Source organism: Eulemur rufifrons, chromosome 1 (genome assembly GCF_041146395.1).
Source record: "Eulemur rufifrons isolate Redbay chromosome 1, OSU_ERuf_1, whole genome shotgun sequence".
Classification (NCBI taxonomy): domain Eukaryota; kingdom Metazoa; phylum Chordata; class Mammalia; order Primates; family Lemuridae; genus Eulemur; species Eulemur rufifrons.
In genome coordinates this window covers 93,407,849-93,435,238 of record NC_090983.1, presented here as the reverse complement: position 1 = coordinate 93,435,238, position 27,390 = coordinate 93,407,849, and the positions used below count along the sequence as shown (strand labels likewise).

Sequence of the window (27,390 nt, the reverse complement as noted above, 5' to 3'; positions counted from 1 at the left end):
AAGCTCCAGCCCTTCTCTGTGGCCTCCCTGGTCCCACCCCCCCTCCTCCCTGCTCAGGGCTCCTCTTGCCCACTCAGCCACCCATGGCTTCCAACGGGACTCACATCAGATGCTCACTCTGTTCCTGACTGGACCCCAGACAAACCTCAAATACTAGTCAACCCTGCCTCCTTCAGAGCCTGGGGCCAGCAGTGTCCCTGACAGAAGGACCTGCACACTGAAATCTCAGCCAGCCTCCCCGATCTTCCCCAGCGTGGCAGAAATTGGGGGGAAGAAGAAAGAGAGAAAGGCCAGTTCTATGATCCTTTTCCTCCTCACAAAGGGTGAGCACACCCTAGGCTGGGGACAGGGTGGCACTGCCCACTTCACGTGCCAGCAGGCTGTGGAGGGAACTAGGAAGCCAAAGCACTTCCAGGGGAAATCTTTAGAAAAAGGAAGCAAAGACAGACAGAGGAAATTATTTCAAGAACCCAGATTATCAAAGACTTAAAGTAACAAATATACTTTTAATTGATCTCAGATAAAAATTACTTGGGAAAGGTCAGTAATCGTTTTAGCCTGTAATCTGTTAGAGCCGTACCCTGAACAGCCTTGAGGCACTGGGTTACGTGGCTATTTTTGCTATTTCACATCATTCACAGTATTAGAAAAAACAAGGCCTCGTATCAGTTTAGGTTAAATGCATGGTTGGCAGCCAAATCCAGTCTCTTATATTCCGTAGTTTTTCTTCAGCTCTTCCACTTTGTTGATGTAAGCTTTCATGGCATCATCCTTGGTAGTCCCTGCAAGGAATCGACAAGGACAGTTTGTCAGTCTGGGAGGCAGCATGGTAGAAAGAAGCAGGCTAAGTTAGAGCCCCAGACAGCTCCGGTTTTACTCCCTGCGACTCACTTTCTCACCTGTAAAGGTGAGGCTCTACCACCTACACCTCAGAGACCTGCCAAGCACTAGACTTAAAGCACCTGAGGTGCCTGGCCCAGGGTGAACGCTCCATAAATCACTGAGTGCAGGGTGCGTGGCAGAGCTGGCCGAGGCTTGCTATCTACCTGCTGGCAACACGCGTCCCCCACGACAGTGAGGGGATGGTCAGCGTGAGCCTCGGGAGAAAGGCTTGGCCCTCCGGATGGACAGGAGACTCACTGTGGTGACTTTACTGTTCCTGCCGACTCTCATGGTTGGCTTTGGCCTGGGAAGTATTTCTGTGCCGGGCTCTCACCTCCCAGAGCTGTTAAGCTGGCAGCGACAAAGCAAAGCCAGGCACTGTCTTCTCCCCAGAGAAAAGCTATGAGAAATTTTCAAAATCCCTGAGCAAAAGCAGCCGGTTCTCAGAGAGGAATGAGACAAATCTTTGTCTTCCTACTGCAGTACAAAGGACACTGAGTATATCCCTCAGAGACGGTGACACCCAGCTTCCTGGATTCCACGGTGAAGGAGTGAGACCCTCTGGGACTCAGAGCTTGCTGTGAAGCATGACGAGTATATGAGGCCTGAGAGCGGTGTGGAAACGCCTGATGAGAACGGACAGTCAGACAGGCATTCCCTTTCCGGTCACTTGCAAATCCTAGGAGTGTATTTATTGTACTGTGGCTTTTTCTGAATTCAAGGGGTTCTCATTTGCAGGAAGACAGAGGGCTTATTCAGAAACTAGCCAGAGAGAACACTAAAGCTGCCAGGAGCTTTGGTGCCAACTTATGGGTCTTGCTGCCACAGGTGGCACGTGATTAAGTAGAAGCTTGGATACTTCTTGGCTGCTGGTACTTAGCATATAATAGCTCCATTCACTGAGCCCACGATGTGCCAGCGGCTTGCCATGCATTAGCTCATTCTCTCTTTTATGTGCCCTTCTGGCTGGGAGGGACCTGGGGAGGGCCACTCAGGCCAGGGGGTCACTGCCTAGCCTTGTGGGGAGAGGGAGCTGTGGGCAGAAACCCACAGAAACCACCCCTTATTCTGAATACATCCAAAGCCCACACCAACTACACCACCTCCTCACCTAATTTTCAGTGGCCTGGTCCCCAGCCCCTCCTCTCCAGATGAGACCCCTGCTCAGAGATAGTGCTCTTACAAAAGACATAAACAGTATTAGAAGAAAAAGTAGGTGGCCTGGTTTGTCTTTTTTTTTCTTTCTGGCATAGGCCAGGCGGGTTTCTAGCATGTGCCTCACGCACTTTGTTTTCTCTCATCACCCTTATACTCCGTAATGAAAAGTCTTTCAGCATTGGGCTTCATAAACGAGGGGAACTGATTAGAACAATTACCTTTCAGCTCATTCCAGGCATCCCATTTGGCCTTGCCTTTGAAGTCCAACATCCCAGGCCGTTCTTTAACAAGGGAAGGAAAGACATTAGATCTGCTTCAAGTTTTAATGGAGAACTTATCAACTTTCTGGCCATAAAAATCATCTTTTATTACACCTATTCCCTCTTGGCTCCGTCATGGAGTTAAATAGATCTAGTACAGTGGGTTCTGCCTTAAGAAACCCAGGTGTATAGAAATCCAAACTTAAAATCTAGAGAAAATAGGAGGAAAACTGTTTTCATTACCAGACCATTTTTGTCTTACAAGTTAAATAACTCCAAAATTTCTCCTTCTAAAAATTGTACTTAAATTTTTTTTTTTTTTATAAAACATCTACTCACATGGGTCAAAATTTAAAAGCTACAAAAGGGAATACTATGAAGTTTCTCTCCCACTCTTAGCCACCCAAATTTTCTCCCTAATCATTATCATCTTCTGGGCGTCCTTTCCTGTGAACTGTGTGTTCATATCCTTGCCCAATTTGGCTGCCAAACTGTTAGTCCATTTCTTGTTGATTTGCAAGAGTCTATACTGAGGGCATGGTTTCTTTAAACCATACCGTGACTTTAGGCCAACATAACTATTATCATCTGCAGTTGGGAAACACACACACTACCTCCCTGCTTCCCTATTTCACTGCCACACTGAGCACACAGCCAACGGGAGCAATCAGAGTCTACAGCCTGGGACACTGTGTCGGAGAAAACCTATGGTGTCCTGAGTGCTTTCAGGGAAGTGTTCCCAGGGGCACCTGAGACAAAGTGCACCTGCAGTTATCAGATTCTTGGAGCAGCACTCTTCCCAGCCCTTTCTGCGATGATGGAAGTGTACATTTGCAACATCCAATTCAGAAGCCACTTGTCACATGTGCCAACTGAGCACCTGAAATGTGGCTCATGCAACTAAAGACTAAACTTGACTTTATTTAACTATTTTTCAGTTAAAATTTAAATAGTCACATGTGGCTAGTGGCTATTACATTGAACAGTACAGCTCTAGAGAGAGCCAATGATACCCCCCTGATCAGAAAGTGATAGATTCCCAAGCCAGTCTTCCTACATTCATGTGAAAACAGGTAGTTACAGCATGGGCAAAGGCCCATCTCTGTCAAAATACTGTTTGGCAGAAAAGCATCTCAGCACCTCTGGCCACCCCCACTTCACTTTTCCCTCTCCTCCCTGGGAGGATAGAGTTTATAAACTCACTATAAAACTCACCTACACCACAAGACCTTCCTTGACTAAATCCTCGGTGTGAATCCCAGGGTTTGATTTGGATTGTCAGGATCCTTAGCTCTAGGCACCACTTCCTGCCTCCAGCTGGCTGACAGCCAGTCCACGTGCTCCACCCTCCACCCCAGTTACCATGGAATTGGGGGCCATGCTTGGCCTCCTCCTGAAAGGGGTAAGACAGACCTCCTTTGATGCCATCATGAATCCTTGCACAGAATGCACTGTGCTGAATGCACTCAGTATACACCTGAGTTTCAGAGACTTAGGGGCAAAATGAAAACTGCACAGCCTCAAAATCTGTACCAAGAATTTTGGATAGGGAATGCATGGTCATCAGGAAGGTATAGATTGCTGTCAGCAAAAATACCTCAAACCTGCCCCTAGAAGCCAGGTGCTTCTCTGCTTAAGAAATCAGGCCTGGCCTGGCAAGTGCTCCAACTTTGATCCTGCCCATCTGGGGCAGAAGCAGTAGGGTTCAACAAAGCCACTACTGAGCTGACAGCCTAGAGCAAGTCTCTTCCAAGCTGGGGCCTTTGCCTACTCCCTAGCAGAGAGGAGCTGCTGGTGATAACCAGTAAAGCCCTTCTAAGACCAGGACTTGAATTCTTCTCCCTGAGACACTGAGAATCCTGGAACATGGTTTTTGGGGAAAGTATCCCAGTTTAAACCCAGGAACCATCACCATGCTCCGCCTGAAGAGTAGAGCCCCGAGGGGTTTGCAAGGGAAGTTCCCACAGACTTCCAGTCCAGGCTGCTGAGCCGGCTTTGATGGCGAGGGGCCCTCCCACCCAGCGTCAGCTCAGCATACCTGTATTGACATCGCCCACAGTCGCTTGTTTGTAGTGGCTGTAGATGAACAGCATCTCATCGTCCGCTGGCTTCGTCTTGAGGTGCTTAACCTCCTCGGCAGCTTTCTCAAACTCAGCCTAAATGGAAGGGAGAGGAGAGGAATGAGGCCTCCTCTGAGCGGGAGAGGGCAGGAGTCACTGCGGCCTGGACAGAGCACGTGGGAAGGGCACCATTCCTGCAACGCAGCCCCCTCACGTGCGTCTCCCTCGCCAGCAGCACCAACAGGGCAGCTAGAAAGATTCAGAAACACAAGAAGGGGAAGCACATCTGTTCACTCATTCAACTGACACCAACGTCTCGGGCGCTGTCACTGCAGCAGGCGCTAGGCGCTGGAGGTGCAGGGTGACGGGGGCAGCGAGCCCTTGCCCGCAGGGTGCGTGTATTCCGCGGACGGCAGCGCGGCCAACTGCTGGCCCCCGCCCGGCAAGACTACGGCATAGCAGAGCTTCCAGTGAAGCGCTGTGGTCAAAACAGCTGAGAAGGGCACGGGTGCGTCGCTGTCAGCGGCCAAAGCCCGTTGCCCCTTCCCTCGGGCGCCCAGCGGTCAGCACCGACCTGTGTCCGCGTGCCCGGATTGGGGAGAGGCGGGCGGGAGGACCCCTGCGCCCCCATAGCTCCGTACCGGACAGGAGTCTACAGTGGAGGGAGTGAAAGGCCTCTGGGTCACCTCTCCGCTCCCTGACCTCCGAGCTCGCAGCCATGGCCTGCCTGCCCCTCCATCCCGCCGCGACGCCTCTAGTCCTGCGTCCCTGCGGGCGGGGCTCAGCCTCCCGGCCCCGCAATCCGTGCGCCCCCTCCCCCTCCTTCTGTCCCGCACCCTCGCCTCCCAGCCTCTCCGCCGCGAAGTGCACCCCGTAGGCAACTTTCCCGCACTTGCGGTTGGCAGCAGTTTTATAACAGGCATCCGAAAACGGAAAGTTCCGCTCGCAAGGCTCTGTGTGGTGACCAGGGCTGGACTGGGGTCCAAGGGGGCTGCGGGGCAGTGCAGGAAAGAGCCCGGGAGGTTCCGCACCTGCCTCCCGCCCGCTGCACCTTCGCAGCCTGGCGGGGCACACGCCGTACCTGGGACATCCTGGCAGGGCGGCACGGATTCCAGGCTCGCGGACGCAGCGAGGAGCAGGAAACGGCAGCGAAGCACTCCGCGGGCGAGCTCCCCTAGCGAGCGCCTTTAGAGGCGCAGCCCGGGCGCCCCAGCCCCGCTCGGGCGAGCGCCGGGCAGCCAATCAGGAGCCAGGTCTGCGCTAGGGGCGTGCCCAGCCACGGCCGGGCGCCAGGCTCTCCGGGGCCCACGTGGGCCTGTTCGCGCACGCGCCGGGAGGAGCCGAGGGGGACGCCGGAAGCAGGTGGGGACTGCGGAAGTGAGGCGCTCCTGGCACTGAGGGCGCGTTGGGCCGGGGCTGGGTTCTGTCCCCAGCCACTGTGGGAGGCGGCTTGCGGGGCAAGAGGGAGGGGACAGAGGCCGAAGAGCAGAGGTCCTTAAGTTTGTTTCCTTAAATCTCTTGCTAGACTTGAAGTTGCATCTCTGGGCAAGTAACCTCTGAGACCTGGGGATAGCGAGCGGGACCCGCTGCTGGTGAGGGGTCTAGAGGAGACCCTCGGGGATGGTCCCTGGTGAACTGCGCGGTGGTGCAAAGCTGGACTGGTCCCCAGAAAGACGAAGCCGGGGTTTCTTCCTCTGAACGTTTGGCATGTTCTCTGACCTGCCTGTGGCCTTAGTTTTCAGTCCTGTATTGCTACATTTATATTTGTGGTACAGTTCTCCATCTGGCGCGTTAAAGGCAGGTTTAGTGTCTTATGTATCTTGACTTCACAGACTGGATCGGGAACAGGTGCTCAGCAAACCTTTTTTTAAAAGTGAATGTCTGTTTATTGAATTCTTGTCGGGTAACTTGCACTGTTCTAGCCCTTGGGGATCCAGCAGTGAACAAAGCAGGAACCCCTGCAATCATGAAACTTAGAGTGGGGATAATAGTTAATACAATAAGTTAAATAGAGAGTTTTTTAGGGACATAGAGAGTTAGAAATTTACAGCTTTAAATGGGGTGTGGGGGTGTTGAGGGAAGGTAACATTTGAGAAAGTTCCTCAAGGAGGGGAGGGAGGATTCCAAGCAGAGAACAAATGTGAAGGTGTGATCAGGGAATGAGGGAAAGAGTAGAAAGAGATGAGGCTGGAGAGTTAAGGAGCTGGCAGGCTGGTACGTGATGCAGAGCTTGGCCATCTTAGGGGCTTTTTGACTTTCATTCTGAGTGAGATGGGATGTCATCAGAGAGTTTTGAACAGAGGATGGTGAGACTGAGGGGAGAAGGTCTTTGCAAGGTTGTTGCTGAGACTGATCTCCATGGAAATAGAAGGGAGCAGTACAGGTGGATGGAAGAGTTTGAGGATTGAGGCTTAAGAGGCTAAAGATAAAATTTTCTGGCAGTGGTTACAGAGGAGCTGGGTGAAGGGAGGCAGTGATAGAAAATTCTCTGGAGATCATTAAAAAAGAGAGATCATTCCTCTCCAATTCCTAATTTGTGACAAGAGGGCTGGGATACACATCTCCACCCTCCTTTCCCGCATTTCCCCGTTTACAGCTGTAGGTGTTTAGAAAGAAAGGCCAGGAGGAAGCTTTCAGACTTAACTTTCTAACTTAGGCCTTATGAAATGTTTGGGAAGAAGTGGAGATGCAATATCAGAGAATAAATCTAGACTCTTCAGTCTAAGAATAATTTTGTTTGAGAAAGGAAAACCAAAAAAATTGACAAAAATCCTGAAGTTAAATTTGGGGAAATGATACTGAAGTGTAAGAAATGCAGGTTTCTTCCTAAATGACAATTCAGAGCTGCTTTTTCCTTTTGAGACCTGGATTCATTTCTGTACCACTTGGTGCTTACAGCTTCCTTGATGGAAACTCAGATAATTACCTGTGTGGATCAGATTTGCAGTATAGTATATCTCCCAGTCAGAGCTTTTAACATTAGGGTGTTGTGTTTACTAGGGCAGATTTCAGAAGATGAGACATCTCTGATAATGTAATTAACACTTGTCAAAGGTCAGTTGGTGTGATTGAGGGTTTTTTTTTTTTTTTTTTTTTTTTTTTGAGACTGAGTCTTGCTTTGTTGCCCAGGCTAGAGTGAATGCCATGGCATCAGCCTAGCTCACAGCAACCTCAGACTCCTCGGCTTAAGCGATCCTACTGCCTCAGCCTCCTGAGTAGCTGGGACTACAGGCATGCGCCACTATGTCCGGCTAATTTTTTCTATATAGATTTTTAGTTGGCCATATAATTTCTTTCTATTTTTAGTAGAGACGGGAGTCTCACTCTTGCTCAGGCTGGTCTGGAACTCCTGACCTCGAGCGATCCACCCGCCTCGGCCTCCCAGAGTGCTAGGATTACAGGCATGAGCCACTGCGCCGGGCCTTGAGGGGTTTTTTGACTGGAGCTAAACATTGTAGGAATCAAGGCTAGTGTTTGACATTAATTTGCCAGTCTGCAGATTGGCAGAGTTGATTTATTGGTTATTTGTTTGTAATACACTCCACTTTCCTAAAAAAATGGTTTCCACATAGTGGTTTTGTGCCCAGGTAAGTCTATAAACATTGCTTAATGCAACTGAAGTACGGAACTAGTAAGGATAGTGGATCCCATGGAATAGTGTGCTAAGTAATCTTGACAAGGGGAAGAAAGAAGAGTGGTTTCCTTGTTACAGTGCCCACCGTAGGTGATATTTCGAAATAGCTGAAGGTGTGTTCTTGGTCATACTTTCTGTTTCCTTCCCTCACTTCTCAGTGACTGCTTTGGTACCTCCCTCTATAGAAATGCTATCTAAAAGCCTTCCACTTAACTCTTCTACTCTAGGGAGCTGGGGTGGCATTCAGCTTTTAACATAAAGAGATGGTAGTGTGCTGGCATCTGGGATTTCATTTGTCAAATAAATTTTAGAGTATATTTAGTGTTAATAAATTGTATTTTTTAAATTCTATATTTCTACAGTTCTGGAAAGGGTAGTTGTTCATAATCCTGAGAAAGTACAAGATCCTCAGCTCTGTGTATGTCCTTCTTAGCAACTGTCATATGCTGTAACTATTTTATTGACAGTTATTTTTGTTTTAATTTACTCTTCTACTGTCTGAGCCCCCTCTCCTACATGAGTCAGAGAGGATAGGGGTCACTGTATATTGGTCACTGCTTTATCTCCAAGTGCCTGGCACTTCTTAGTCATTCAACAAAAGGTTGTTGAATGAATAAAGTTCTTTTCTGTCTATGAAGATTTGTTGCTTCTGATTAGCCATGAGATTGGAAACCAACTAGATTTGTTAGAACTGAATGTGAAACTATGGGCTTGAGTAAAGTAGATGAACTCTGGTACAAGGACCATATCATCTCTTTGTACTGAGTTTTGGAAGCAGAGCACCTACAGTGTTAAGGGAAGATGGGATACCTGACCAGCCAACTTGTCAGCCAAATCTACCCTGCCAGTCAATAGAAAAGACACTGTCACTATTGCAGCTGCCCTCACATCTGGGGATACCACTTTTGACTGTCCACAGGCTTCACTTGCTGGGTCTCAGCTTAAAGCTGGACGGGCAAGGTGTATTAACAGGTGAAAACAGTTCTTGCCCAGCAGTTCAATGTTAGGTTTCTTGGTATAAATTAAACCTCTAATTTCTAAAAGGAACCTAATCATTTAAAAATGAACTACAGTTACCGGAGAGCTTTACTAGAAGGCAAGGGAGAGCATTCACAAATGATGAATTACATTCATCCTGTATTTGCTTTCCAGTTCCTTGCAATGTGACTCCCTTGGCAGGGCTCCAGCAAAGCTGGGAGACTAGTTGTAAAGGGAGGGAGCGAGAGAGTGGGTGGGAGAGTGAGTGAGTGAGGAAAAAGGGAAAAAACAAAGGGAAAGAGCTTGGGAAGTACTTCTGAGATGGGAGTGGGGAGAGATGGGTGGAGTCAAGGGGGTTGTTTTGTGAAGGCTGAGGGAGTTGAGAGCTGAGGAGGGATAAGAATGCGGTGTGGCTTTCCACATCACGTGTCAGGGTAGTGAGAGGAGGCTTGGCAGCTGGAGGTCTTAGCAAGTGCTTCTTTGCCATCCTCACCCTCTTCTTTGGGTGTTTACATTCAGAGGAATTGCAGCAAGGTGGGCATGAGAGAAGAGTGAATGTGCGTATGTGGCATGCACATGTGTGCCATTTTTTCCTTTTTGTGTCCTGTTTCTATCTAGCCAACATGGTAGGGCCGAGGCGAAACACACAGACGGCTTGGGAGTGGGAGATTCTAGTAGGGATGTGTCCTAGGCTGTTTGGGAGTGAGGAAGGGAACAAGACTTCATTTAGAATTGCTGGTCCATAGGTTGGTCATACATTGGTTAGGTGCTGCTTATACTCTATTTAGAAGCATTTATGATTATGGGCCGGAATAATGTAGGTATCTTGAGTTCAAGACTTTAGTTCTCATTGCTTCGTTAGAAGTATTAATATATATTCTCTTCTCAGTCTACATTGTCTTCTAGATCTTTGCCTGTTTCTCTAGCTCTTAGTTACATGTGACAGGCACTTGGTAAATGCTTTGAAACTAGGTTGTTAGAGATAGATTTTCTTAGTAAGCTCTTCTATTGCCTGTCAACAAGAAAATTAGAAATATTAAAATCTTGTGACAGATGCTTTGGCTGATAATTCCTTTGGAGGACAATGCCATTTTTTAAAACTTTATTTTTATTTTGTGATAATGCTATTTAATCACCCCCTAATTTTTATTTTGAGATAATTGTAGCTTCACATGCAACTGTAAGAAATACAGTAGTCCCTACATATCCTTGAGAGGACTCCAAGACACCCAGTGGACACCTGAAACTGTGGATAGCACCAAACCCTATGTATACTATTTTTTCCTACACTGTCATCTATTGGTGTATGTGGGGGATTGGTTCCAAGATCCCTTACAGATATCAAAATCCATGAATGCTCAAGTCCCTTATATAAAATGGCATAGTAACTAATATTTGCCTATAACCTATGCATATCCTCCTATATACTTTAAATCATCTCTAGATTGCTTATAATACCTAATATAATTACAATGTAAATGCTTGTAAATAGTTGCACTATATTTTTAAAATTTGTATTTTTTATTTTTTTAATTTATTTATTTTTTTTTTTTGAGATAAAGTCTTACTTTGTTGCCCTGGCTAGAGTGAGTGCTGTGGCATCAGCCTAGCTCACAGCAACCTCCAACTCCTGGGCTCAAGCGATCCTCCTGCCTCAGCCTCCCGAGTAGCAGGGACTACAGGCACACATCATGATGCCTGGGTAATTTTTTTTTATATTTTTAGTAGAGACGGGGTCTTGCTCTTGCTCAGGCTGGTCTCGAACTCCTGAGCTCAAACGATCCTCCCGCCTTGGCCTCCCAGAGTGCTAGGATTACAGGCGTGAGCCACCGTGCCCGGCCTTAAAATATTTTTGATCCAATTTTGGGTGACTACAGATTGGAACCTGCAGATACAGAAGGCTGCCTGCAATACAAAGAGATCCCTTGTACTCCTTACTCAGTTTCTCCCAATGTTAACATCTTGCAAAACTATATATAATATGTAACACGGTCAGTACATTGACATTGATACATTTAAGGAAGATAACAGAACATTTCTGTCCTTAAAGATCTCTCTTAATTGTCTGTTATGGCTATGCCACTACCCCCACAACCAAGGACTACCTTTGCCCCCTCCTTAGCACCTGGCAAGCAGGTATTTCTTCTCTATTTCTGTAACTTTATCATTTCAAGAATGTTACATAAATGAAATCATGCAGTATACAGCCTTTAGGGATTTTTTTTTTTCACTCATAGTAATTCTCTGTTGATTCATCTGGATTGTTGAGTATACCAGTGAGGTTTGGTTCTTTCATTGCTGAGTAGTATTACATGTTTGTTTAGCCACTCACCTGTTGAAGGACATCTAGATTGTTTCCACTTTTTGGCTATTATGAATAAAGCTGCTGCTAATCACTTGTGTATGGGATTTTTTTGTGTGACAACAGATTTTCATTTTTCTGAAAGAAATGCCCAGGTGTACAATTCTGGGCCATATGGTAATTCCATGTTTAGTTTTGCAAGAAACTGCCATACTCTTTCCAGTGTGGCTGTACCATTTTACATTTCCACCAGCAATGAATGAGAGACTCAGTTTGTCCTCCACATCCTTGAAAGCGTTTGATGTTATTGCTATTTTTCATTTTAGCCATTCTGATAGCTCATTGTGGTTTTAATGTGCATTTCCCTAATGGCTAATTACCTTATAGATATCTATCCATCACAGTCTGTTAGTGTCATCATTTTATCAGTTTGAGTGCAGTGCAGAAACCTTGTCTCACTTTACCTCCCCCTTCCCTCCTGTTTAAAATTGCTGTAAATATTTCCTCTACATACATTTAGAATGACATCAGTGTTATAATTTTTATCTCTCTACATATTCTTATAATTTTTGTTACAATTTAGAAAACTCGAGAGGAGAAGGAAGATCTGTTGTATTTACGCATAGTTTTGTTGCTCCTTCCTGTCAGTCCAAGGTACCTTCTCTTACTTTCTTCTTTCTGACTGTGTCCATTGTTTTAGAGGAGGTGTGCTGGTGACAAATTCTCTTAGTTTTCCTTCATCTGAGAATGTCTTGATTTCCCCTTCATTTCTGAAAAATATTTTCACTGGGCATAGGATTTTGAGTTGATGATTCTTTTCTTTGAGCACTGGACAAATGGTGTGCCACTTCCTTTTGGCCGCCATGATTTATGACAGGAAACTCACTGTCATTTGAATTGTTTTTCTCCTATAAGTGATATTTTTTTTTCTCTCTCTTTGAGTGCTTTTGAGACTTTGTTCTTTGTCCTTAGTGTTGAAAAGTTTATGATATGTTTTGGTATGGATTTCTTTAATTTTGTCTGGTTTGGGGTTCACTTCTTGAGTCTGTAGGTTTATATCTTTTATCGAATTTGGGAGATTTTCAGCCATTACTTTTTTACCCCACCATTTTACCCCTCATCTTTTTGGAACTCTGATGACAGAAATGTTGTAATCTCGCAGATCCTGAGGCTATGGATTTATTGTTTTAAAGTCTGTTTCTTTGTTGTCCAGACTGGGTAATTTCTATTGTTTTATCTTCCCGTTCACCCGTTCCCTCTTCTGTTCCCTCTATTCTGCCATTGAGCCTCTCCACTGAGTTATTTTGGTTATTATATTTCTCAGTTCTGAAATTTCCATTTGGTTCTTTTTTATATCTTCCATTTCTTTGATGAAACCTTTTAATTTTTCATTTGTTTCAAGCATACTTGTAATTGTTCATTGAAACCATTTTATGACGTCTGCTTTAAAACCTTCGTCATATTCTTCTAACATCTCTGTCATCTTGATGTTGGTATCAGCTGATTGTCTTTTTGTTCTTGTTAAGGTCTTCCTGGGTCTTGGTGTGTGGAGTGATTTTTTGGTTGAAGTCTGGACATTTTTGGTGTTATGTTCTGAGACTCTGGATCATATTTAAATCTCCTGTTTTAGTGACTTTCTTTGACAGCACGCTGGTGGAGGAAGGGGGACCACTAACTTGTTACTACCAGGTGGGGCTAGAAGTCCAGGTTCCTCACTGGGCCCTTGTTGACACCGGGGGTGGGGGTTCTGGCTCTCACAGGCCTCCATGGCTGTCTCCCTGCTTGGAAGGGGTGGGAGTGCCTTGTTACTGCTCTCCATATGTCTTCCAAGGACACTGGGGTGGGGGTGGGAGGTGGCCTTGTTACGATGGGCGGTGGTGAAAGTTCTGCCTCTCCCCTAGGCCTCCTCTGACACCACCCCATTGTGGAGGGAAGAGGCCTGTCGGTGGGGGGTGGAAGTCCATACCCCCAGGTGATCTCCACTGACCAGGGATGGGTGAGAGTCAGGCTCATTCTGGCCCAGCTCCCTGCTTGGCCTACTCTCACACTGTCCTGGCAGGGGCATTGGGAGCCTCTTTAAAGTCTGGTGAGAGTGGAGGTCTAAGCTCCCCCCTCGGCCTTTGTGGGCATGGATGGGGACAGGACTGCAATTTCCTCTGTGATTTCTGGCTGGGGTAGAATGGCTGTTGTCTAAAAGTTTTCTGTCTTGCTAGTTCTCCCTGTCCTGGTCCTTTGTCTGGAGAGAGCAGGCTTTTGTTGAGGCTTTTTTCCCCCTTGCACCTGTTGGTGTTTCCAGGTTGCTGATTCTTCAGCTCCAGGTCTGAGACGTATAAAAACCTCAGGACTCACCACCATGTCATGCCTTGGATCTAGAGGTCCCTAACCTGTCTGGCTGCTTCTCTCCACTTTTCAGATCTTATGTTTGTATATAATGTCCAGGGTTTTTAGTTGTACTTAATGGAAAGTATAGCGAAGAGTACATCTACTCCATTGTCCTGGTAGTGGAAATATATAAATATTTATACTTTATGCCATTTAAAATTTATTATCGTTATTGTTATTTCTGTGAAGTACATTGGCTCCTGAATTTGTGACTTAAGTTGTGGCTATGAAAGTTGAATAAGGACTCATCGTTCTCCCATTCTCTTCAGGAGAGCACTGGTGCTGTTTTGGCTACTGCAGAGCTGTTTCACCTGGTTGGAGATTGGTCCCTACCAAGTTTAATAGGATGTTTTTCTTCCTAAGAAGCCAGTGGTCAGATATTTATTGGTTTGATCGTTAATAATGAGTATCAGTAAGGCCAAATCCAACTTCAGCTAGTTTTTAGTAAAATGTACACTTTTGAGTTTTAGCTGTAGAAATAGTTTGTTTTACAAAGTATCCTTCCTGAGATGGATGATACTAAAAAGTAAATTTTGAATTTACCTTTCCTAACAGTATTTTCTGATTATGTGTAGAAGTACTGGAATGTTGCTGCGGTAAGGTGTGTTCTTTATTATGGTCTGTCAGATTCGTTACTAGTGTAATATAGTGAGTAGCACGTGATGGAAGTCGGATGATGTGTATCTAGAGTTGGCTCTACTACTGAATTGGCAGCTTTCTTCTTAACTAACACATCCTTCATTTCCTCGTCTGTAAAATGGGTATAATCACACCTACTTTGCTGGATTGTTAAGTGGGGATTAGAGATGATGTATCTGAAGCATTTAGCACAGTGTTTGATACACGCTGGGTAACTGTCATCACCGTGATTAGTGCAGTGTGTTAGAGTGCAAACCTTGGAGCAAACTCATAACAAAACAGAGGTAAAATGACTTGCCCCAGTTCTTATAATAAGGTCATAGATTTGAGACTGAAGAGTCTCACTATAAAGCTTGGGTTTTTTACACCAAGTCTGTGGCCCTTTCTCATTGACTCCATAATGATATGTCAGTCTTTGTGGTATTTTTAACATGGATTGGTGTAATGAGAAACGTTTGCATGATCCACGTGTATATGTATATTTGCCTGGCTTCGTTGTAATTGCAGTCCATATTTTAATAATTAGGTTACTTTCAAAAAGAAAATTTTAGTTTAAACAAAGAAACATAATATTCAAACTGCCATTCATGCCCCTGTCATCTTCCCCCTCTACCTCAAGAACTCCTTTCACTTGTATCTTTTTAATTTGTATTAGTTTCCTAGGGCTGCTATAACAAAGTACCACCAATAGGATGTCTTAAAACAAGAGAAATTTACTGTCCCATAATTCTGGAGGCCAGAAGTCCAAACTCAAGGTGTGGGCAGTGTTGGTTCCTCCCGAGGGCTCTGAGAGGGAAACTGCTCCATGCCTCTCCTGGTCTCAGGTGGCCCCAGGTGCTCCTTGGCTTGTAGATGCATCAACGCAATCCTCCGTCTTCACACGGCATTCCCCCCATGTGTCTGTCTTGTAAGAACACCAGTCTTGTTGGATTAGGATCCCACCTTGTCTTAGTCTGTTCAGGCTGCTATGACAAACTGCCACAGACTGGGTAGCGTATAAACAACAGAAATTTATTGCTCATGGTTCTGGAGACTGTGAAGTCCAAGATCAGGGTGCTGGCAGATTTGGTATCTGGTGAGGACCCACTTTCCAGTTCATAGATGATACTTTCTTGCTGAGTCTTTACGTGGTGGAAGGGAAGACTGAGCTAAGTCCTCTTTTGTAAGGGCACTAATGCCTTCATGAGGGTGGAGCCCTCATGACCTAGTCACCTCCCAATACCATCACATTGGGGATTAGGTTTCAACATATCACTTTTGGGGGAACATAAACATTGAGACCCTAGCATACCCTAACTTAACTGATTACATCTGCAATGAGCCTATAAGATCCAAATAAGATCACATTCTGAGGTACTAGGGGTTAGGACTTCAACATTTCTTTTTTGGGGGACACAGTTCGACCCATACAACATTCATCTAAAAACCAGAAGTAAGCAAATTAATATTAAACACACATTCCTTCCCCTCCTGTGTTCCATTCTCATGGTGGTGGGGGGAACAGAGAGCGAAGGAGTGACCAGTGGGGCCGAGGTGGTCAGGAAAGGTCCTTTTGAGGAGGTGAAGTTTAAGCTGAGATCAGAAAGATAAGAAGGATCCTGTTCTGGAAAAGGCAAGAATGTTTCAATCAAGGAGACAACCTATGCAAAAGTAGGAAATAGCGTAATGTATTTGGAGAACTGAATGAGGGCCAGTGTGACCGTTGGCTGTTGACCTGGGGGCGGGGTTGTCTGGGGCTAAACCATGCAGGGGTGTGTTGGCCAGATGAGGAATTTGCACTTTACTTTCAAGGCTGTGGGGAGCCTTTCAAGAATTTTAAGCAGGGGAGAGATATACTCCAGTGTATATTTTTAGACGCTCACTCCTGCTGCTGTGTGAAGTATGGATTGAAGGGGCCAGACTGGTCGTGGGAAGACCAACTGGGAGGCTTTCTGTTGTTCCAAGGAGACAGTGGTGACTTGGACTAGGGTGGCAGTAATGGAGTTGGGGAGAAATAGAGAAATTCAAGGTACGTTTGGGGACAGAGTTGTTAAGATTTGCTAATGGATTAGCTAGGGAGTAAGGAGAAAAGAAGAATCCTTTGCCAATGGCTTGCTTAGCATATGTTAAATGTTAGATGCCTGGTGATATCTGAATAAAGTTAAGTAGCCAGTTTATTGTATAAGCTTTGAACTCAGGAATGAAAATGTGCTTTAGGGAGTGGCCAGCCCAGATGACAGTGAAAGCCATGGGTGGGAGAGAGGGGAGAGGTGGTCCAGGGGCAGTGCAGGGGGAGAAGAGGATGGATGAGTCCTGAGTGTGGAGGAGCACTAACACGAGGAGGTCTCGGGGAGGAGCCTGGAAGAGATCTAGCAAAGTAGCAGTGCAGTCAGAGCTGCTGGGGCATGTGGTGTCCTAGAGGCATAGGAGAGAGCAGGTTATTCAGCCGTGTCCAGTGCTTCTGAGGAGTCGAATAAGGTCATCTTACACTGGCAGCAAAATGATGTGAAGATAAGGACAGAGATTCATTGCATTTGACTAAGTGATGTTTTAACTGAGGAGCGGGTGCAAAGTCTAGCTTGGAATGGATTAAAGAGAGAGTGGGAGGGGAGGAATTGCATCAGTATGTAGAACACTATCTGGACAATAAACTGTACTACTCTGGACAATAAACACACCTACGCTCTGCTGTGGGAGGAGACACTGTCATTGTCTTCCAGGACTGTTGGCTGTACACATATCCTGGGAAAAGTCCAGTCCAGAAGAAACTCAAGAGACTCATGCACAATTGTCTCCCAGTAAGAGCCATTCCTCCTTTCTACCTCGTATCATGGTCATTTCCCCTTGAGTATGCCGCTCTGTCAGCCGCTCTGGGCACTCGGATGACCAGGGGCGGGCACTGCATCGGTTCAGTTAGTCTCATGTGGCATTTAATTAGGGCTGCTATGAACAGGACTCCAGCAGCAGGATGAGGCCAACCTGCAGTGTTGACCTCAATCATGCCCCAGGGTCCGGATCTCAGCCTGCCGCACAAATTCCAGAAACCATCAGGGTGTGTCCTAAAACCCAGTTGGCTTTCTCTTTGTTTCTCTACTGACCTTCCCACTTGTTTTGAGGCATCCATCCAGGTATGGCAGCATGTATAAGCAATTGTGCAGATTCCACCTGGGCTCTCAGGGAGCAAGTCTGAGGCAATTCTGTCATCCATAACAATCCTAGCCAGGGAGTTGGCTGCTGACCTCAATGCCCTGCAGAGCAAAGTGGTGTTACTGACCACTTTCACAGAAGTTGGGGACAGATTTCATACCACCTTTTTAATTGGATGACTGTCATTATAGGGAAGTTGCCCATAGAATGCACATAAAATAATGAGTCAGTTAACCCTACGGGAAGCTTCCCTGAGTAACCAAGGGCAGTCTCTGGAGAGATTGTCATGGTCACCTGAGAGCTTGCTGGTGATGTTTTCTGAAACACCTACAGGTCTCTTCTGACCACCCCTAAGATGTGAATAACAGTGTTTTCAGGTGGAAGCCAAGTTAATGCTGATTTCCACAAGAAAACACAGGCCTTGGGGTGCATGAGGTGCCCTGGAAAGGAAGTGCTCCTCACAGTTTACAGCTGGGCCCTGCGTCATTTTGAGGACACAGGTTGTCAGGGCTTTTGGCCAGCTGGTAGGCCTAAGTTTTCACTTGAGCTCAGGTTATTTCATTCAGCCCTTGTTTTTGGAGGGACCGCCTGAGGGCAGTCAGTCCCTTCTGTTTTGCTTTGTTTGCTCCTAGCTGAGTGGCATTTGTCTGCCCCACTGAATGACTGAGGAGGGATAGCTGTGTGTGGGGTGCAGCAGCTGGGGTAAATGTTGCGGATAGACTTCTGCTTCTGATAGATTTATTGGTAATGGCGACCAAATTGGATTTTGGTTTTGAGCTGTTTTTTAGGGGTTGGCAGATTCAGGTGTCAGTTATCATAAATTTAAGGTGCCCGTTACAATGGAATCTTTCTCAGCCTTAAAAAAAAAGAAGGAAATCCTGCCATTTGCAACAACATGGATGAACCTGGAGGACATTATGATAAGTAAAATAAGGCACAGAAAGACAAATATTGCATGATGTCACTTATATGGAATCTAACAAAAGTCTAACTCATATAAATAGATGGTACAAGGGTGGTTGCCAGATGTTAGGGGTAGGGGGATACGAGGAGATGTTGGTCAAAGGTCACAAACTTGGAAGTTATAAGACGAATAAGTTTTGGAGACCTAACGTACTGCATGGGGACTATGGTTAATAATGTATTACATACCTGAAATTGGCTAAGAGTAGAGCTTAAGCATTCTCACCACACAAGCAAAAGGTAACCACGAGGCGACGGATATGGAACGTGGTAATACACTCACAATGTATACGTACATCACATTGGATACCTTGAGTATATATAATTTTTGTTAATTACACCTCAATAAAGCTGAAAAAATTTAAGGTGCTCACAACAGTTTGGAGAGCCTCTCCAGGGTGTTTTGCTTCTGAGGGCAGCTCCAGGGCAGTTCTGAAAGATAAAGGAGCTTTAATGAATGCTCCTCTGCACCCCTAACTCCGGAGTATAACCTGTTTCCTCCCCAGATACCTCTCTCCCTCCACCTCCACAAATCTGTGTGTCTCACTCCAGTAGCTATTAAATATAACTTCACCTTTTTTTTTTTTCCTAATGAAGTCCTAGTCCCTGAAGGGGATTTTTATAAAACTTACAGAGAGCCATTTTGCTCCCACTTTGGGCCACAGTGTACCCAAGCACACGATCATTGCCCTTGTGACCTAGGACCATGTGAATCCCACAAGAGGCTCCAGGTGGCTGGATCAGACTTAAGTTCAAATCCCCTAAGCTGTCTTTTGGCTGGCTGCCACATGGAGCGTGTGCCACCCAGGCTGGCCTGGGGTTCTGTAGGGGAAAGAAAGAAGCAGTATGCCCAGGAATCGTTAGGGTGGGATCCCACAGTTTCAGGTTGGTCTATACAGCCCCTCCCCCATCCCTTCTGTCCTGATCATTACCCAGGAAACTGCTGAGAGAGGATGATCCTTTTCCAGGGACAGCCACAGTCATTGAGCAAACTACCTTACTGTGTTGTGTGGACTGGGAGGAGATGAAGGAGGTAGAGCGAGAAATCTTCGAGTCCATTTTTTCAGAGGTTCTCCCAGGGCTCAGCAATAGCAGATGCTTGTGGATGGTAGGGAGGCATGGAAGGCCTGCTGAAAACCTTGACTTTTAACCCATTGTGCAGTAGCGTTTGTGTAAAAGGTGTGTCATTGTCAGACTCTGAATAGTCAGGAAACCAAACACAGCACAGTGTAAGGTTTCTTTGAAGTAGTCGGCGCCAGAGAAGAAAGATGAACAGAATTGAAAAAGGGAAAGCAACGAGGCTTTATTAGGATGCTCCCAGGTGAGGTTCACGGACCCCGTGAGAGAGAGGCCCGGGAAGTGGAGTGGCACAGAAGTTTGAGTGGGTTTATATATGTCCTTAGGGTTGGGGGATGGGAGCTTCTTCAGCCAGGAGATGTCGGGCGCCAGGAGTAAGGAATTTCTTTGTTTCAGTTTTGGGGTGGGCACTTAGGGACAGGAGGAGCCTCCTTTTTTTTCATTAGGGAAGGGAGGGGTGCCTGCCACCAGCCTTACATTCCCACCTTTTAGTGATAATAGGGTGCCACGGTCTTTCTGGCTACTTCCTGCTTTTGAGGGGTGTAGTTGGGGCTATGGGCCGGAGGCGGCTGGTGGAGGGGTGACTGGAAGGGGAGAGTAGGGGTGAAGAAGCATCTGGTTTACTGCTACTCTGGATGATTCCTCCAGGCGGCGTTGGAGAAACTGTAAAAGACAGGGGGCAAAGAGAAAGATTAGGCAAATGGTGACAATGGGTCCTATTAAGGGTAACAGCCAGGCGACTAGTGGGGACTGTATCCATCCGAAGGGGGAAGTACTCTGCCCATGGCGGTTGTGTAGTTCTTCGCTCAGGGTGTCGAGTTTGTTTATATTTTGTTCTATAAGGCCTGACTCATTGACGTAGTAGCAGCATTCCTCTCGGAGGAAAATGCAGGTTCCTCCTTTTTCAGCCGGTAGTAGGTCGAGGGCCCTCCAGTTTTGGAGAGCTACGTGAGCCAGAGAAGTCAGTTGTCTCTGCAGGGAAGCTAGTGAGGCGGACATGGTTTCCAGGGATAGCTGTAGGAGATCTGCAAAGTCTTGGGCAGAAATGACACTGTGGCCCAGGTGCCTCCCGCAAACCCTGAGGCTGCGATGGAGGAGACCACGCTGAGACCCACCATGATCGGCAAGAAGATGGCTCGTTTTGAGCAGGGTCCCGCGAGAAGCCACTCGAATTCAGACTCACCGTATAGAGTTAATTGAGGGACGACCATGACAGGGAAACAAGGACCCCGGGGTGGATGTATTGATGTAGCAGGTAAGTGTTCCGATGTACCGGAAGAACTGTCCCGGAGCAGAAGAGGTGGTCGTGGTCACAGTATGGTTAGTGAGGCAGCATCCATGAAGTTGTAGGTTGGGGTCAGTGAGGGTGGTGAGAAAGTCTATGTGATCTGCATAAGGTTGGCCTGTGGGCTCAGGTTTTTATAGGGGAACTCGAGTGAGCGGAGTGGAGCATGAGGGACCCGATGAGGGAGTCTTCTAGGGGTTAGAAACGTTTAGGGGAACAGCGGCCAGTAGGGGGTCGCTGAAGGGAGGCATAGAGGAAACAGTGGGAGACATTAGAGATTATTTTAGAGGAGTTTAGGAAGGCGAGGGTATGTTGAATAATATTTAGCCAGGAGGTAAGAGGGGGATGTTTAGGGCGGGAGGAAAGTTGTCCTGCTAGAGTTTGTTCTGCTTCCGGAATATCTATAGATGTTTGAACCTGTGTCTGGTGGGCCAGGATGTCTTTACAGCTGACGTGAATAGTCGCTGAAGGGTAATAGTTGTGTATTTTTCAGTATACTTTGTCTGTGACTTTAATTTTCTAACGCTGGTCTCAAGGGTCGAGGATATCTGTGTGAGAGATATCTGAGTCGGTCTCCAGAGGCTGAGGTAGATATCTGTCCGCGTGGGCCCGGAGAAGTTGTCTGAGGAGGGAGAGATATGGGAGATAGGAGGCCAAAGGTGGGGGCTGGGCTGGAAGATGGTGGTTAATGAGAAAAGGCCGGCCGTACATGAGTTCGAAACGGCCAAGGTAGGTAGGATGTCGAGGGGCTGCCCTGATCCAGGTGAGAGCCAAGGGCAAAAGGTCAAGCCATGGTTGGCGGGTCTCAATAATGAGTTTGGTGAGGTGGTCTTTGATTAGTCTGTTAGCCCTTTCAACCTTTTCTGAGGACTGAGGCCTGTACGGAACATGAAGTTTTCACTCGACATGAAGAGCCTCACAACCCTGACGAACGACCTTAGAAACAAAAGTAGGGCCACTGTCAGACTGAATGGAGGAAGGCAGGCCGAAGCGTGGGATAATTTCAGTAATGAGAGTGGAGGCAACAACAGCAGCAGTTTCATTGGCAGTGGGAAAGGCTTTAACCCATCCCATAAAGGTATCTACCAGTGTTAAAAGATATTTGAAACGCCTGTGAGGTGGCATATGGGTGAAATCGACCTGCAAGTCTTGTCCGGGGAGGTGACCATGCATCTGGTGGGTGGATACAGGGGGTTTGAACCCCCCCTTGAGGGTTAACAGAGGCACAGATGTCACAGTTCGAGCAAACAGTTTTGTTGAGAGCATATAGGGCAGGGTGTGAAAATAGAGGCTGTAAGAGGTGGAAGAGGCCCTTAGTGCCAATATGAAGTGAAGAGTGGACCTGGCCAACGAGTTCCAGGGCCTGTGCCTTAGGGAGAGCCAGCTTGCCGTCTTTCAGAAGGACCCACCCTTCGGTGGTGGTTGATACCCCTTGGGCGAGAAGGCTATCGCGCTCCTCTGGAGTGTAGCGTGGCTGGAGGGAAGGAATGGAAAGGAAAAGAAGAGGAGGCGGACTAGGATGTTTTGGGGATGTTAGACTATGGGCGATAGTATCAGCATAGTTGTTTCCCTTAGTGACGGGGACCGTCCATCGGGTGTCTCTTGCAGTGTATGATAGCTAACTGAGTGGTAACTGAAGGGCCTCGAGGCGACAGGAGATAAGGGTGGCATAAATAACAGGGGAGCCCTTGGTGGAGAGAAAGCCTCGTTCTCTCCATATGGCAGCATGGCAGTGAGCTATCATAAACATATACTTGGAGTCTGTGTAAATATTTGCACTCCTGCCTTGGGCTAGGTGTAAGGCTCGGGTGAGAGCAATGAGTTCTGCCTTTTGGGAGGTGGTGCCCTCCGGGAGGCTTTTATTACCTGAGAGGCAGAGACAATAGCATAGGCCACCCGCTTTTGTCAGTCCTCACCTGTGACAGAGCTGCCATCAACAAAGAAAGTTAAGTCCGCTGTAGGAAGTGGCTTATCTGACAGATCGGGTCTAGGGGTAGTGGAGGCTTCAACCATTTCTGATCAGGAGTGTGAGGACAGAGTTAGGCAGGGAATGGGGAGCAGAGTGGCAGGGTTTAGAGTCGGGGACTGTGATAAAGTAATGGTGGGATTTTTTTTTTTTTTTTTTTTGTTGAGACAGAGTCTCACTTTGTTGCCCAGGCTAGAGTGAGTGCCGTGGCGTCAGCTTAGCTCACAGCAACCTCAGACTCCTCGGCTTAAGCGATCCTACTGCCTCAGCCTCCCGAGTAGCTGGGACTACAGGCATGCGCCACTATGCCCGGCTAATTTTTTCTATATAGATTTTTAGTTGTCCATATAATGTCTTTCCATTTTTAGTAGAGACGGGGTCTCGCTCAGGCTGGTCTCGAACTCCTGACCTTGAGCAATCCACCCGCCTCGGCCTCCCAGAGTGCTAGGATTACAGGCGTGAGCCACCGCGCCCGGCCTATGGTGGGATTTTTAATAAACAAGAGATGGAATTCCTGTAGTCTAGTCGGAGTGAGGAGGGCTAAAGAGCAGTGAGTTAGAAGGTCCTGTAAGTGGTGGGTGGAGAAGACATGTAAGTTCTGTCCCAGGGAGAGTTTTAGGGCCTCCCTGGTGAGAGTAGTGGCCGCAGCTAAGGCGCGGAGACAGGGGGGCCCAGTCCTGGACCGTGGTGTCCAGCTGTTTGGATAAGTAGGCCACTGGGGTGGAAATGGGAGTAGGTCCCAGACATTGGGTGAGGACGCTGAGGGCCAGGCCCTGGTGCTCATCTGTGTAGAGGTTAAAGGGTTTTTCAGGATGAGGGAGTCTTAGACGGGATGCTTGTAGGAGAGAGTCGTGAAGTTTTAGGAATGTGCGGCAGACAGCCTGAGGGTTTAGAAGGCCAGCGGAGGCATCACGTGCTGCCTCATAGAGGGGTTTGGCAAGGAGAGAAAGGTTGGGGACCCAGTGTCAGAAGAAACCAATGAACCTGAGCAAGGATAGAATTTGTTCAGCAGTGGTGGGAGATTAGAGGTTGTAAAGAGCCTGCTGGTGATCAACAGTGAGATATCAGGAAGTGGGAGTGAGACTAAGTCCAAGGTAAGTGACAGTAGGCTTAGACAGCTGAACTTTGGAGGGGGCCTGTCATTGACATAGTAGCAGCATTTCTCCTGAAGGAAGATGTAGGTCCCTCCTTTTTTGGCTGTCAGTAGATTTAGAATCAAAATACTTCTGCAGTTTCATTAAGAGTAAACCAGTATTTTAAGAATATCTTGTGATTTTAACTAAACCTTTTTTTTTTTAATTATAGCTGACTCAACCATACACAAAATTTTTTTGTAAATTTTTTTTATGAACTTCATTACAACTTATATAGACCATCTACGACATATTTGGGCTTTTTTTTTTGGTCTTAATTTTTTTTTTTTTTTTAAATAACCAGCCATTTTGTTCCAGGACAAAAAGTCATTACACAAGATTTTTCTCCACACAAATTATTTTTTCCACTGATTTTTTTTTTTTTTTAACAAAAATACATTTCCATGTTCATAGCCTTTCTACATCTCTTTTTTACCTTATTAGTTACCATCTATCTTGGTTTTATTTTTCTCTCCAAATCTAGGCTTTGAATCAATTTTTAAGCAACCTCTGAATTAAACAAAATTACACATATAATTTCTTTAATGTAAACTTGGGGGTCTACCAGTTCAGACAAGAGAGGGTATGCAGGGCTTGGTAAGGTGGGAGAGGCTGTGGGCGGAGCTGAGAAATCTGGAAGGGGGGAGAGAGAGAGAGAGAGAGAGGAAGAAGGGCAGAGGCTCCGGAGGAAAAGTGGAGGGTGGTGTCCAGCTTGGTTAATAAGTCCCTTCCCAATAGTGGAGCAGGACAGGAGGGCATGATAAGGAAGGAATGGGTGATGGGACGGTCATCTATTAGACAAGTTAGGGGACTGGGGGTGGGGGGTCGAGAGGGGTTGCCGTCAATACCCATAACCGACACCTGGGAAGGATAAGTAGGGCCTGAAAAGGAAAGCAGGACAGAGTAGGTAGTCCCCGTGTCAACTAGAAAGGACACTGCCTTACCCGCTACCTTGATTATTACCCTGGGCTCGGCGAGTGTGGTCGGGGGTCATCGAGTCGGGGCCTCTTCAGTCTTTGGCAGCCAGACCCAAAGCTGCCATCGGCAGGTCTAGGGATGGAAGAACTGGCCCTCAGGACTTCTGTCCCAAGGGGCAGTCACTTTTCCAGTGTCCCTCTTGACCACAGCTGGGCAAGGCGTGGTGGGTGGAAGTGGCTGCGGGCACCACTTGGCCCAGTGACCTTCCTTACCGCACTTGAAGCAAGTGCCTGGCGGAACGCGGCTGGTCGCCTTAGACGAGGTCGATGGTTTCGCGGGTCCCCCCAGCCTCAGGGCTGCAACCAAGGCTTGGGCCTGCAGGTGTGCCTTTTGGTGGACACGGGCCTCTCTTTGGGCCTCTGCCTGTTCATCTCGGGAATTGAAGACTTTAAATGCCATATATACTAGGTCTCGGATAGGGGTCTGAGGGCCCTCCTCTGCTTTTTTGAGTTTCTTTCTGATGTCAGGGGAGGACTAAGTAATAAAGTGAGTTGTAAGGACAGTGGTCCCCACAGGGGAGTTAGGATCTAGGCGGGTATATTGGATAAGGGCATCTGTAAGGTGGCTGAGAAAGGCTGCAGGGTTTTTATCTGCCTGTTGAGTGATTTCCCTGAGCTTATCATAATTTACAGTATGGCGGGCGGCGGCCTGGAGGCCGGCAAGGACACACGGCAACAGGTGGTCCCTCTGCTGCCCAGACGTGTTCCTTTTTATCAGTAGTAAGGGTAGAGGACAGTATAACAAAAATATCATGCCAGGTAAGGTCATATGCCTGTGTCAGGTAACGGAACTCTTTGGTGTAGGCTGTAGGGTCATTAGAAAATGAATCTAGGTGCTTTTTAATCTGAGAAAGGTCAGAAGGGAGAAGGGAGCATGTACGCATACAACCCCTTCGGCGCCGGCCACCTCCCATAACGGACAGAGGAGGGGCTGGTCCGAGGGGTTTGCGTGGGAGCGAGTGTGCTGGCTGACTGGAGACATTGGCAGCAAGCGGCTGGGAGATGTGGGAGGATGGGTGGGCACCTGTGGGTATGGTGGAGGTCGAGTGGGGGGAGGGCTGAGGGAGTCGGGTGGATCGGAGAAAGCAGAGGGGGCGTCTGAAGAGACGTCCGGTGGAGAGTTAGAGGGAGAAGAGGCGGAGGGGGGGTGGGGGGGTCCAGCACAAGGAGGACTTGTGCAGGGTGGCAGGTCAGACAGAGAGAAGGCTGGGAGCGCAAACAGAAAAAGGCTTGGACATATGGGATCTCTGACCATTTGCTGTTCCTGTGACAAAAGTTATTAAGGTCTTGCAGAATATTGAAACTGAAAGTCCCATTTTCAGGCCATTGGGAGTCATTGTCCAATTTATATATTGTCCAGGCAGTATTGCAGTAAAGAATGAGGCGCTTGGGCCGGATGTCAGAATTTTAGGGCCTTCAGATTGGCCAGCAGACATCCCAGGGGCGTCTCGCGGGGAATTTTGGTCACCCATGTCACCTCAACCCAGATGGGGAAACAGCCAGGAACACCTTCCTGGCTATGGAGGCAGCAAAAGTCTGGGGGGACGTCTCCGCCCGAGACTAGTGTGCCAGCACGGAAAAGGGTGAGAGGAATTGAGGCGTCCCCGAATAGCCTCAGCCCCTGGAACAGGGAAGCCTCCGATGTGGGCCCACGGTTTAACGGACAGGGAACAGCTTCCCGGACGGAACGGAGGCTCCTGCGGGATCCGGGTTGGGTAAGACGGGGTGACTCACCCAGGCCGAGGTTGTCAATCAGGGACTTGAAGGCAGTCAGAGGAGGTCCCGGTCTGGAATGCAAGAGTTCTTGGAAGGGGGTGGTGCAGCCAAAGCCCCAGATCGGGCTGGCGCAGCCAAACACCCCTCCCGGGTTTTGGCACCAAATGTAAGGTTTTTTTGAAGTAGCTGGCGCCAGAGAAAGAAAGATGAGCAGAGTTGAAAGGGATAAGTAAAGAGGCTTTATTGGAGCGCTCCCGGGTGGGGGTAACGAGTCCCTGAGAGAGGGACCCAGGCGAGCTTCACGGTCCCACGAGTGGAACTAGAGAAGCTGCCCCGCCCAGAAGTCTGAGTGGGTTTATATAGGTTCTTAGGACTGGGGGATGGGAGCTTCTTTGGCCAGGAGATGTCGGTGTGAGGAGTGAGGAATTTCTTTGTTTCAGCTTTAGGGTGGGTATTCAGGAATAGGAGGGGCTTCTTTTTCATTAGGGAAGGGAGGGATGCCTGCCACCAGCCTTACACTTGGCAGAATTCTGCTTTTTCTATTTTTATACCTGGTTATATGTGACAGTTTCATTTCCTCTCATAGAACAACAAATAACTGTGTTTCATCTTCTTTTTATTGAATTATTTGTTTTAAAAGGAAGGTGCTATACTCTTTGCCTTGCAGTACTGGTTTCCAAATGTAGAGGAATTAAGCAAGCATTTAGGGTGAGATAATATTTATTTGCAGCCTGCACTGGCTGAAGATTTGGCTGCTCTGATTGGTTGAGATTCAGTCACCTGTTGGGTTGACTCTCAAGTTGGGTTGCAGATTGTTTACATATTAAGTTAGGTTACAGTTTGCTAAGTACA

At 47.3% G+C, this 27,390-nt stretch overlaps 2 protein-coding genes across 6 annotated transcripts in view; one reads left to right on the top strand and one right to left on the bottom strand.

The window, feature by feature from the left end:
* Nucleotides 1-486: 486 nt before the first annotated feature.
* DBI (diazepam binding inhibitor, acyl-CoA binding protein) lies at nt 487-5,538 on the bottom strand. Of its 3 annotated transcripts, none has more exons than XM_069473581.1 (4): nt 5,412-5,538; nt 4,339-4,456; nt 2,259-2,321; nt 487-782 (listed from the first exon to the last, which is right to left on the bottom strand). In XM_069473581.1, the coding sequence occupies exons 1-4, from the start codon at nt 5,448-5,450 to the stop codon at nt 709-711; spliced, it is 294 nt and encodes a 97-aa protein (XP_069329682.1). In that variant the 5' UTR covers nt 5,451-5,538; the 3' UTR covers nt 487-708. The 3 variants fall into 3 exon arrangements, with proteins under 3 accessions (XP_069329682.1, XP_069329693.1, XP_069329700.1); XM_069473592.1 differs by having other exon boundaries at nt 5,442-5,535; XM_069473599.1 differs by lacking the exon at nt 5,412-5,538 and adding an exon at nt 4,935-4,953.
* Nucleotides 5,539-5,681: 143 nt separating this feature from the next.
* C1H2orf76 (chromosome 1 C2orf76 homolog) overlaps nt 5,682-27,390 on the top strand; it is a 61,213-nt gene continuing 39,504 nt past the window's right edge. For 2 of the 3 annotated variants that reach the window (XM_069473568.1, XM_069473560.1), the window contains exon 1: nt 5,682-5,722. The gene's annotated coding sequence lies outside the window, so the exon portion shown is untranslated. Of the gene's footprint in view, nt 5,723-5,866; nt 5,953-27,390 lie in introns of those variants that run through there. The other variant, XM_069473552.1, reaches the window with a different exon arrangement.

Excerpts from the sequence above, each read along its gene's own strand:
- DBI (XM_069473581.1), bottom strand. The coding sequence starts at position 5,450 with ATGTCCCAGGTACGGCGTGTGCCCCGCCAGGCTGCGAAG. Across the intron at positions 4,457-5,411 it reads TGCCCCGCCAGGCTGCGAAG|GCTGAGTTTGAGAAAGCTGC; the intron begins GTGCAGCGGGCG and ends CCTTCCATTTAG. Across the intron at positions 2,322-4,338 it reads TGTGGGCGATGTCAATACAG|AACGGCCTGGGATGTTGGAC; the intron begins GTATGCTGAGCT and ends CCCTTGTTAAAG.